The sequence below is a fragment of the Arachis hypogaea genome, chromosome 5 (assembly GCF_003086295.3).
Source record: "Arachis hypogaea cultivar Tifrunner chromosome 5, arahy.Tifrunner.gnm2.J5K5, whole genome shotgun sequence".
NCBI lineage: Eukaryota > Viridiplantae > Streptophyta > Magnoliopsida > Fabales > Fabaceae > Arachis > Arachis hypogaea.
The window spans coordinates 41,319,674-41,332,294 of NC_092040.1; the positions used below are offsets into that span (position 1 = coordinate 41,319,674).

Here is a 12,621-nt window from a genome sequence, read left to right on the forward strand (position 1 = left end):
CAGCTAATTTGTTTCGTTTAATTTCTGTTCACCACTAGCGCCACTTTGGCAAAGGAAAAAGCAAACACTATACTAGGCTCATTTACAGTATATTTGTATAACAAAGACGTGAAAGAAATCCAATTTCAACATCAATATTCTAGAAAGATTATGGAACCCACTCTAGGAAGATGAGGAGGAGTTTAGTCTCCCCCTTTCGCAGTCCTAACTACATCCACTACGTACTATCATTTTCAAAACTGTCTATATACTATATACTATATTGAATGTATCAGCCAACAATGTACCCTCCAAGAAGTGAGAACTTAGATCAGGTAAACCAATCTATATTCAGCTTAGCTGTAACACACTGTTGCCAGTGCCCGCGCATATCCCATTGCGCAGCCGCCACATGCATCATGCAATGCCGCTATGTACAATGCTAGATGCTTCACAACATCATCTATCTATACACGTGTATATCTTATCGAACCTAATTTTAAACTTGGTGACGAGAAGTTGCTAAAGTGTTGACTCTTGGTAGAGATAGGAAAGGTCCTTCCAAATTCCTTAGAAATGCTCCTTGTGGAATTCAAATTTCGTTGTGCCTTTCTCGTTGAACTCAAAGCAGAGTTTGCTTAGTTCTTTTGCCAACACAGGTGCACCGCAATAAAATACCCCTGATATTAACGTGGACACACACGATGTCAGCACACCATGAAAACAAAATCTAAAAACGTATGCTCGATGGAGATTGACTGACCTATTCTTCCATTACTGTGCTTTGAACATATTTTAGAGAAGACTTTCTTCCAGTTTGGCCTGGCAAAATGAGTTCGCACCTGATAGTAATTCAAAGAACCAATAAATTGTCAATATTATAATTCTTAAGAAGATAAAATGCATAACAGGGTAAATAAATTGCAGAATTCGAGAGCTCACCCTTGTCCCTGAAACAATATCAACTCCATTTTTTGCATGGTTGAGGGCCTGCACCATGGTGATGAGGGCGGATCTGGCATCGCCTTCCTCGTATACGCTGGTCAAGTAGTTGTGCATCTCGATGACACCCTGAAGTCCATAATTAGATACTTGTACTTATTGATTTAGCATCAGGGCAAAGGAATACTAAGAACTAATTTTTTGAGAAGTAAACAATTAGTACCCTACCCTTTGGTCTAGATCGGCAACTTCATTCATGACCCCTTTAAACCAATCGAAAGAGCCTTGCTCTCTTGTTACCCAGTAGAAATAAGCGTTGGTAGTCTTGAGTGTTTTCTTCCGCTTTGGAGAAATCTTGTTTAGAGATGCCGGGTCTGTATTCACAGCACTATGTTCTGAACCTCTACTTGAATCAGAGACTGAATCCTGTATGTAGTTGCAATCATCATGGCTATTATTTCCATCATATTACACGTCCACGAAGCCCTTTTTGGTAAGGGTCAGATTGTCAAACTGTTATATATATATATCTAAGAAGAGGATCTATAATTCTAAAAGAATACTCTATAATGAATATTTTTGAAACTCTGTTCCACAAAGACTCACCGCCAGCTCCTCCATTTTGACAATGCTGTTGAGCAGATCTTTCAAAATGCTGATAAAAGGAGTTGCTCCTATTCCAAGACCGACAAGTAATAGGACATCATATTTTCTATAGTCTTGTGCTGGCGCACCGTAAGGTCCGTCTATCTTCAGCTTGGGTAGACTATATCAAATATTAAGAACAAGAAACATGGCAGAAATCGAGCATAAATGTTTGTTCTATATAAGTTAGAAGATAAACAAACAGAGCAGGTCAATCATGTTGTCACGTACCTTTTCTTGGTTGTTTCATCTGCCCTGAGAAGTCCACTTTTCCCTGCTACCGGAGGCTCACAGGCCTCAGAGAATACCCTTTTAAGCTCCTGTGTCCAATCACCCAGTTGCCGAATGTGAACACTCAGATAGTCATCGTCAGGGGCGGAGGTAATAGAAAAGGGATGCCTGTCACACATACATTGTTCAATTCGATGTTCAGAAATTTCATGACGCTTATGGAGTTTACCAGAACTAATGTGGAACAAATGAACAACTAAAATAGCATCTTACCACTCAAAAGGAGAGACAGCGGGACATTGCACAAACATGTACTGTCCGCTCTTGTAACGAAATTGTGGTGGCTTTGACATTTGTAATGTGAGAACATTTCCAGGATAAATGGCAACCTAATATTTTCCCAAGTACCAAGAGAAGACCCGTAAGTTGGATTTTTTTTTATTCAACCGTAGGTTCTAATCTATGAGTCATTTTGGATGCACGCAAGGGCTTGTAAGCAAAACTGGTAAGAAAGTGAAAAAAAACCAAATTTGTATAAATAAACTCTTATCTGCTCACCTTTTTTAGATGGACTGTGTAGAGGCCAGAACGGAAGAATCTGAGTGTTCTTTCTCCAGCATAAAGTAAAACTGGAACTGCAAGATACATCCATGTCTGAAACAGAAGAATTCATCGAGTAACTAAACAGAAACTAGCAATGCATGGTCCCAAATAATTGAAATCAGATAGGAGAAGTTATATACCGTTTGATGGTACCATTTGGTCACGAGGTAAAGCTTTACACCATGGATGATGAGCAGAACATAGACAATGACAAAGAGGTGGTGCGAATACCAGAAAGCATTGAAGCCAGTGAGTCTATTAAATGGTTTAGGTAGCTTAATAAGATTTCTCCTAAACAGTTTTGTTGCAAGTGTAAACGCTATTGCCATAAAAATCACCATCAGAATTCCAGTCACACCCTCGGGCCCTTTAACAAGGTCTCCGTAACTTGGTTTATGTTTGCCAAATACGCCTTGCAAATACTTGTCATAAAGAGCTTCTGTCGTATTTACGAGTCTTGGAAAATCACAAGCAAGGTGATCACCAGCATGAAGTATAATACCAATCACTATGCCCGCAGCAATAGTCTGTAAGCATCCATAACCATACATTATATATATATGCACGTACTTCCGATTTTCATTTTCCTAATATGTTATATGATGTCTCATGCTAATGTACACATAATGTATAGTAATGTCATGTTTAAATGAACATAATTCAGAGATGTTGCTGTTAATTTGGTGTGTACCTTATGAAAGTTGATGTTATCATCAAAAGGTACAACGTAAGCCAGCTTAGTAGACCTGAGCCAGGTTATAGTGTTTCTGCATACGGGCAAGAGTATCAGTGCCATGTTTAACTTTAGAGTCTCAGCCGCGCCTTTGGCCGTGAGTAGACAGTAACCCATGATATGAAAAGCATCTTTCTGCTTGTACTGAATGAACTTCCACGTGAAGAGCCCAGTCATTGTGGCAATCCACAATGTTAAAACCCAAAGTCTCTTCCAATTTTCTTGCAAATAGTAGAGCAACCTGCGGCTCATCCTACGTATCGGACTTCTCATCCTTAGCCCGTGGAGGTTCTGACTCAAAGCTTGACTTGTGTAGCTTAAGGCTTGGCTGTAGCTTAGGTACGTGTCTTTTTGTAAAAGAAGGGTCTCCAATTGCCATAGCTGTGAATGCCAGGTAGTTTGGGCACGAGGCATTATTATCATTAAAAGGACAATAATTTCCTAATTAGAGAAAGAGAATAATGCAGCATTATTTCCGCATGTGATGATTAATGTTGGAATGGGCTTCCGTTCCGTAACTCATATAAAATATCATTTAGCAAGAATATAAATACACGAAATCGATGTTCTATATACGACCACAGGGAAAAAATCTTATGTCATCTTGGTTAGCATTAATTTTTAATTTAACTTAAATTTTGACAATTAATTAAATTAATTAAATATAATAATTTTTTGTAAATTATAAAAATTACAAAAGAGATTTTATTTTATAATTTTTTTAAAACTATACATATATTAATTAGATCGAACAATACCAAAAAAAAACTAAAATGCTAAAAAGAATAAATAAAAAAGTCAAAAGGTAAAATTATAAATTTAAAATAAAAAAGTAGATAAAATGTTTATTGAATAAGAGTGAATTCTATAATTATTAATGGAATTGATATAAGAATGGTATGATTTTATAAGTATGAAGTTCAAGTGATTTTACTATAATTAATTAGTTTGATTGTCAAAATTTAAGTTAAATTAAGAGTTAATATTAATTATTTTGATGACATAATTAATTTCATCCAATAACTATTAAATTTATTATAGAAGATAACTTACCCTTTATTTGAAAAGGAGTTAGATAGAATATATATATATATACGCATGTGTAATAAAGTCATATTGTTATGAAGAGTAACTCTTATATATAATTATCACCTCGATGTAGCCAAGTCTTTCAGGGTCTAACTCTTCCATGATAAGAGCTGCATATTCTTCGGCCTGCTCCTTCAGTCTGGATAACTTATTTGCTGAAGCGCTTAACTCGATTATCTGGAAGGAAATGAGACATAAAAACCGTGTAACATAAGTTTAGTAGTTATTAATAAAAAAACTCACAATGGTGTTACCTATATACGTAGTTTAACCCCTTTTTTTCAGGGTAACTTGGTTTTTTTCATATCTGTACAAATGAAGATAATGGTAGACTAAGTTTTTCTTTTCCAGAAAAGGTTCACTTATGTTTACTTCATTTAAAAAAATATATATATTATCATCCAATCAAATTTATTCTTTCGAAACATTGATCAGTAATAAGTATATAAATGTAAAAGATATAAAGCCAAGACTCCTTTAAAATTATCTATTCAAGGCATAGATAAATAAATAAATAGTGATGCATCAATCATTAAAATATTTTGTAAGTCAAGAGATTTGAAATTTAGATAAATTTAATATATTTATTCGTATTAATTTATTCATAAGTTCGCTTTCAGAAAAAATTCAATAAGAAAAATAAGAAATAAGTGCAAAATTTATGGACAGAAATAAATATTTATTTCTTCCACAAGCATTTGAATTATTGGGTTCAGAAAAAAAAAAAGTTTTTTGACGGTAGGAGTATGACTCTCAACCTTATGTCATTACGTAGATGTTATATCAGGACAATATGTATATCCCTAAAATGACGACTTTGCCCCCACCAACCCCACTGAAAGACGTCCCCATGATAAATTTCAAGAATTTGGTAAAATCAGATAATAATGAAAGTGCAATCTGTATGACCAAAGCTGGAAAAGTAAGACCTAGTTCATTGATTCTGGAATGTGTACCAACTAATAATAGCTAATATTATGCTTTAGAACATGGGAATTGGATAACGTCCCGAGTGGGAATACTCAATATTAGTAATTACTAATTAGTTTTAGAACCTGTATAAATTAAGGTTCACTCAATCCTGTCTACTGACTACCGTTGATTTTTTGAACTAAAGTGGACAACCCTTGGAACACGAAGGAAAGCTTATGAAGTAAGGGAAAACAAGCGCTTTTATGGCCAATACCCTGCTCCGGTTTTAATTAAATTAATTAAAGTAAAAAACTTAAATTTTTATAAAAGATTTGGTCCTCAGCAAATATCAATATTTACTATTCTAGAAGATTTCGAAATACATTAATTTTTTCAGGAGATTAATTTATTTTATAATAATGCTTTTACGAAATTATCTATCTTATAATAAAATTTATTAATAATTTATTTATCTAATATGTATATTAAAAATCTTATTCAAAATAAAAAAGTAAATTTATTTGATAGAAATAATTTTTAAAGACTTTAAGAGTAATAAACATTTATTTGAGACTAAAATATCTTATTTAAAATTTGTTAGACCAATTTAAGTGTTTGTTTGTTAAATTATTATCTAATATGAAACTTCATATTTATTCTAATTAAGCATGTTAGATTAAAAAGGGGTCTATAAAAAATTGTAGAAAAGGGGATGAGTAAATTTTTTATAAAACACTTCCAATTGATAAAATTTATTCATAAATCTTCATAACAAACTTCTATGTATCTATCTTAGTGGCTGACTATGGCAAACTTGAACTATCTTTATCCTCATTAAAATATATATATTATTCTTATTTATTTGACAAAATTATTATTTTTTAATCATATACGACATTTGCTACTCTTATATTTAATAAATCAATTTTTGTAACGTACAAATTAAACAATTTTATGTTCGAATAAAATACGAGACAAAATTGATCGACGACCATACCTCCTTCACTTCTTCTTCTGCGATTCTACCGTCTTCATTCTTGTCCACACTGAAAATGAATAAATTTAAATTAGACAATGAATACAGTTATACAGAAGGAATGGGAAAAATAAATATAGAGGTAGGCAAGGACAATGATAATAATAAGAAATACATAGTGGCTAGCTGGCTTACATATCTTATATACTACACTAGATAAGAAAAGAATGGAAGAATTTAAATAACTAATTAAACTAACTTTAAGATAATAAGAATAAATAATAATTAATCAATCAATGATTACATACATGTCGAAGAAGAGCTGGAGCCGCGAATCAAAACTTTGATCAGTAATTTGGGACCAGAACTCGAATAGGTCGTCTCTGCTAATCTTTTCAACCTTCAGTCTTCGTCTACGACTCAGAGCATCGAACAGTTCTAGCGCGAACTCCTTGGAATCTTTCATCCCTTCACAAGAGAAGAAGGAAATTGGCATGTCAAGTAGTTACAAGTTCTAACTAACTTATCAGCGCGATAAAAATGGACACATAGCAAGTAGATTAGACAAATAAAAACTACAAAATGCACATGCAAAATGCAATAATGTAAAATTGAAGTTTGAAAAAAAGAAATGGACCTATGCATTGCGCAAAATCGGTGCGGTGGAGAAAGCCGTCCTTGGCGAGCTTATCAAAATTGCTCCGCACCTCGTTCCAGGCATCCACGCCATTGGATTTACTGCTGATGAATCTGAGTCCACGGAGCGCTCTGCCAGCGCCGGAGCGAGTTCGATCAAGCTGAGCGCGTTGCTTCCTGAGATCTCGAGCGGCCAACGCTGCCTCGCCGCCGTGGCTCCAAGAAAACCGCCGCAGCTCTTGCGAGAACTGCCTCGCTCTAGCAAACGCCTCGGCCTTCAGCTCCTGAGAGAACTGCCGCAGCCTATTGGAAGGACTCCTCCTTCCCGTCGGCGATCTGACGGAGGATGCCGGAGTCGCGTATCCACTACTTGTGGCTGCGGCGTCGTCGATGTTGAGGACTGTGACCGGCTCGACGCCGCGGAGAACGATGGTGTTATCGTCTTGAAGATCGAGAGTAACCTCAACATACTCATCATCGGCAAAGGAACTGTATTCTGTTCCCGGCGAGGTCCCGCTGCTAACTGTTACTTTCTCTGGAACTGTGTCTGACGCCCATCGGCGTTCGTGCTTCGGAAGGCCACTCATTGATCAGCGCAACAACTAGTAAGTTTTTTAATAATCTTTTTACTCCTTTATACTACTACTACCATGTATTTTCTTTTTTATTTTAATACAGAACCAAAAAAAAAAAAGAAAAGAAAAAAAGGAATGTGGCTTATGTATGTGAGTTTGTTATATAACGCGATTCGGCGCGCGTTGCTAACGTGCGCGGTTGGTTGAAGGAGTATATACCTATATATATTTGAGGGGGTCAGGGGGATGATGGAGTTTAATTAGGGCCTTAGGTGGAACTTACAGAGGTGAAGGGTATTGAGAATCTATGGGAAAGAGACACGAACGCGTAATGAGTTCGATGTAGATAGAAATTAGCTAGAAAGAGTTATAGATGCATTGTTCATCCAGAAAAGGACAAACTCAATAAGAATTGCTTTGGTTTAGCAGCTGAATGAATGAAAGGCAATGAGTATAATTAATGAGGAGCTAGTTATATATGTATAGGTTAGGACGTGATGATAATTAATTGGAGTTGGGATGGAGAGCAAAGATTCGTGGTGGGGAACAGCGTTCTTCTTTCTTCTTTTCTTTTTTTTTTTTGTGAGAAAAAGGAAAAGGAAATGAGAATAGCGTTAGTTATTAATTAATAAATTATAATCTTATACATATATTAATAGTATATCATTAAACGGGTGCGTGGCTTTATATATATACGTACTAATTAATGTACATGTACATATAGGAGAAATAGGAATGAAGTGAAACTGGAATGGTAGTGATAATATGAACGGGAAGACAGAAAGAAAGAAGGGTTGTGTGGTGGTGGTGGTGTGGTGTGGCGTGGCGTGGCGTGGCGTAGATAGGTGGCAGATGAGAGAGTGGCGGGGTCAGAAAAGAAATTTGCATGTATATGATGAGTATTTGTATGTTAAATTGTTAATGACTGTGTGGGGGTGGTGGGGCCCACAATTCGAGAGTCACCGATGTCGACGGCAGGGATCACCGAGTAAACTCCACTCACGCCTGTCTCCTTCACTTGTTTTAACTTTTCCCCTCTTCTGCTTGTCCTTTTAAATATTCATATATTATTAAAATTATTATTTTTTATTTTTTCGAATTTAATTTTGTGTACAATATTAGCTCAATCACCTCTATTTTTAATGACAATTTAAGCTGCTGATATAAAAGATTATTACTTTTTACAAATGTAATGTTATATAATTAGTTGTATGTTTAAAATCATTTTACTGTATTAAATTAAATTTTATTTTTTATAATATAAAAAGCATATAAAAATAAAAATAATGTATACTACAATATTTTTCCTATTATGTAACATTCTTATCTTAACACACACGTCATTCATATTTAACCATTTTCTATTTACACGTGAAATTTGAAAAAGTATATATCGAGCTCATCATGTCCTATATATGTATTAAACCATACATCCATTTTTTACCAACAACTGCTACATAAAACTTTATCTTGAAATGATGAAAAATATCCATATTTCTTTTTGTTAAGTATAACCAAAAGCAAATAATTTTGTCAATATACGTAGTTACAGTCACAAAAATGAATAATCGAAAATCAGCTTGCAATAAATGATTGGGTTGCCCATTTACCACTGATAGAACGTCTAATAATATTAAAAGAAGACTAACCAACTTATTAAATAGAGATTAACCTAATTCAACTAGCCTAAGTGGTTACATTTCGTTTATATTAGGTTTTCTGTTTCCTAGTTCATAATGCAAAACATTAATAAAATAAAACTCTTTAATTTCAAGAATAAAATATCATGATCTGAGAAGTAATGCTTATTTCATGTTAACAATATTTCGTGGTGTATATTCTCATTGTATAATAATATATAAAAAGACTTTCGTATGAATAATACCCTAAACGACTAATATTTGTTTAAAAATTAAGTGCTCTATTAACACAAGATTACGCAATAATTACATTGACTTGGATGTACCTATGTAGAGGCCGGTAGTTACCTAATCAAAATCAAATGAAAGGATATTATAATTAAATATATGATATTATTGAAACCAAAACTTCAGCTATAGCGGGCAAGAAAATTCTATTATACTCCACACGTAACACGCACGAAGCATTTCAAGTCTCACATTTTATGTTATATAAGAAAATAGATTAAAGTATATGGAGAAAAATAAACAAAGGGTGATAAGAATTATATATTGTGTAGAATAAAAATATTTATATTTATTTTTGAAGGAAAAAAAATAGATAGTGCGGTCAAAGTAGCAATAGCATAAATTTCATGACTACCGATCGATTATATTTAGTGGTTGATACTTCATTTCAAATGAATCATCCATGCTTAACACATGTGAATGGTAACATCATTTTAGTATGAAAATACGAATATGAATGATATATCCGATCCATGTTCATAGCTTGCATTAGCAGCATTTTGTAAGATTAAAGTAGAAAAAAATTAAATAAAATAAATAAACGCCTGAGATAAAAAGTCTTGCCTGCCTTAGGTTATGAGTAATTGCCAATATTTTAGACATGTGGAAAAGGATGGTCCTCACAGAGACTAGCGAGCGCGATGAAAATAAATATACATGTTGTGCTAAAAATATTTCACGCAATATTTAAAAAAGTAATTAGCTGTTTACCTATATACGCTCACATAGAATTTAACATGCATTTTATTCTAAACATATAGTAGTATCCAAATATTAAATTATTTTATTATTGAATGGATATGTGTGTATATATTAGATGTTGGTAGAACTATAGAAGTCACTCCGATTCGCACGTCATCATAGGAGGAGTGGATAAAGAGGTGGCTCTTCAATAGTAATATGATTATTATCTCAAATATCTACCAACTACAATAAGAAAAATGTGATATAGAATTTGAACCCTGTATCTGTATGCAGTCAAATTCGATTAGTTTGGTCAGTTTATATTAAATAAATTAATAACAAAAGATATAATTAATAAATGAGATATTATTCCACTGTTGATCTTGAATTAAATATGAAACATTCTCTAACCATATAAATTAAATAACATAACTTGTACCATAAGGCATCGCCTCTGTTTCTCTATGGGGAAAAACAAATCAATTCGGGGCACAAAACCCGTCCCTTCAGATTGAAACAGAAAGGAAAAGTAAAAGTAAACAAGGAAAAAACGAGTAGAAGAAAAAAAACCATCACCCACCAACTACTCCATACGCCATAAAATAGTAAAATACAACTAATAATAAACAGAGATAGGAAAGTCCAACCAATATTTTGAGTAGTTTGACACCGTACCCTAGAAACATGAGATTAATTTCCACCGCTAGCTAGTTAAGGACTTTCACACTGTAACTAATTAAGAGATTTAGATACAAGTGAAAACTTAGTGAAGTTCGAAAGAAAGAAAAAAGGGTGTTTTGGTATTGTTAGAATGTTGAATAAATCATAGGAATGAATTTGATTCAACGCTTGTTTGGGGGAAGAGCACCATGACTAAGCTAAGGAACTACCAACCTGCTGAATGTTGATTCACATTATTATATTATTGATTTTCTATAGAGATATATAAGTAGATAACATTTTGAATGGTATACTTTTATGATACCACTCATCTTATAAATACTAGTTTTTTTCTTTAGAATTGTTTCATTTTTTATAAATTTTTTTATTTATTTTATGTTTTTTTTGGAGTTTATTTATATATATTTTTAATAATTTATCCTATAAATAATTATATTTTTAATACAGTTAAACAAACTAGAAAACCACGTGCCCAACAATTCTTATTTGAAATGCCATGAGTTTAATTTGATCCGAAGCCAGTAATTTTGTGGTATGCATTTGTGAGTCCAAGATCTGATATTAAGCGAGGATGATATCACTTCCAATCTAAGAGATTAGTTCTCATTGAATATAATTAATGTGACAATTCAGTGAAACAAAAAAGTACCCTAAATTGCATACTCTTCCTGACATGTAAAAGAGGGTCTTTGGTCAATTTATTTGACCGAACTGAGCAAAAGAGTGAATAATGAAGGGAAATAAATATTTTGGCCGCAAGTCATCAGCTACTCAAAACCTAGAACATGGGCTTTGGTTCCTTGAAGGAGCTCATCAAACCCTATAACATAGGCCACTTATTAGTAAAAATCCATGGACACATATGATGATGAAACAACGAATTACCAGTATTTATGGTGCCATTTGAATTGATTTTAAATGAAAATTTATTCGATTTGAATAGTATTTTTATTTGCAATACAATTTAAATTTGATGATTTTTTTTAAATAATTTGATCCTATTCGATCTAATTTTAAGTAATTTGTATTAGATTAGATTTGCAATTTTGTACATAAACAAATAAATATGTATAACAAATTTTAACATTAAATTTTAAATAATTAATAATAACATAACAACTTAACAAATTTTAATATAATATTTTTAAAAAACTAACAATAACATAACAATAGAAATAAAATTATAATTTTATTAAAATAAATAAATAAGTATCTTTTAAATTTATAAAATATTCACTAAATAATAGTAATACATAAATAACATAAAAATGTATAACAAAGTGAATATATTATATAAGTAAGAGATAAGTATTTGTGGTCCCTAATGTTTAGGGTCAGAATCGAAATCGTCTCCAACGTAATTTTTTATTTAGAATCGTCTTTAACATTTTATTTCGTATTAAAATCGTTCTTTTAACTTTTTACAGACAAAAATATCCTTTACCACCATCAGCACCTTCTATTCAAGAACACTAACAATAACACATTCAAATTCAATTCGGATCCCACTAGGGAGACAATGAACTATTTGTACAATGTGTACAATGGGCTATTGAGTTACAAAATGAACATCCCCCGTACTATCTAGAATAACCATTCGAGTACTAGGGATAATAAACATCTTCCCAAAAGCTTATTGATTTAGCGCTCTAATACCATGTCATGATACCACTCATCCCAAAAACTTGAGCTGATGTGAAAAGGTAACACTAATGGTTATATCTCTAATACTCCATAAACCTCCATTGTATACATTGTACAAATATTCCATTGACTTCTCATACTTTTCCAATTCAAAAACAACATCAAATTCAACAACAAAATCAACACACAACAACAATAAAATCAGAAAAATAATAAATCAAAATCAGAATCAGAAATAGAAACAAAGAAAAAGCAAACGCAGAAGCAGAAGAAAATGCATATGCAGATGCAGATGCAGAAGCAGAATTGGAAACACATGCAGAAGAAGAAGCAGATGCAGAAGCCAAAGCATAAGAAAAAGAA

General features: G+C 32.9%; 1 protein-coding gene across 2 annotated transcripts; it reads right to left on the reverse strand.

Annotated features, from left to right (window-relative positions):
• Positions 1 to 44: 44 nt before the first annotated feature.
• LOC112801445 (respiratory burst oxidase homolog protein A) lies at positions 45 to 8,186 on the reverse strand. Of its 2 annotated transcripts, none has more exons than XR_011882098.1 (14): positions 6,748 to 7,937; positions 6,419 to 6,578; positions 6,132 to 6,180; positions 4,286 to 4,399; positions 3,092 to 3,514; positions 2,541 to 2,927; positions 2,356 to 2,451; positions 2,071 to 2,186; positions 1,798 to 1,965; positions 1,528 to 1,687; positions 1,150 to 1,434; positions 922 to 1,050; positions 743 to 821; positions 45 to 659 (listed from the first exon to the last, which is right to left on the reverse strand). XR_011882098.1 is itself a non-coding variant. In XM_025844165.3 (14 exons), exons 1-14 carry the CDS (start codon positions 7,331 to 7,333, stop codon positions 550 to 552), a joined length of 2,775 nt encoding a protein of 924 aa, XP_025699950.1. In that variant the 5' UTR covers positions 7,334 to 8,186; the 3' UTR covers positions 45 to 549. The 2 variants fall into 2 exon arrangements, 1 of the variants encoding a protein (XP_025699950.1); XM_025844165.3 differs by having other exon boundaries at positions 1,150 to 1,347; positions 6,748 to 8,186.
• Positions 8,187 to 12,621: the final 4,435 nt, after the last annotated feature.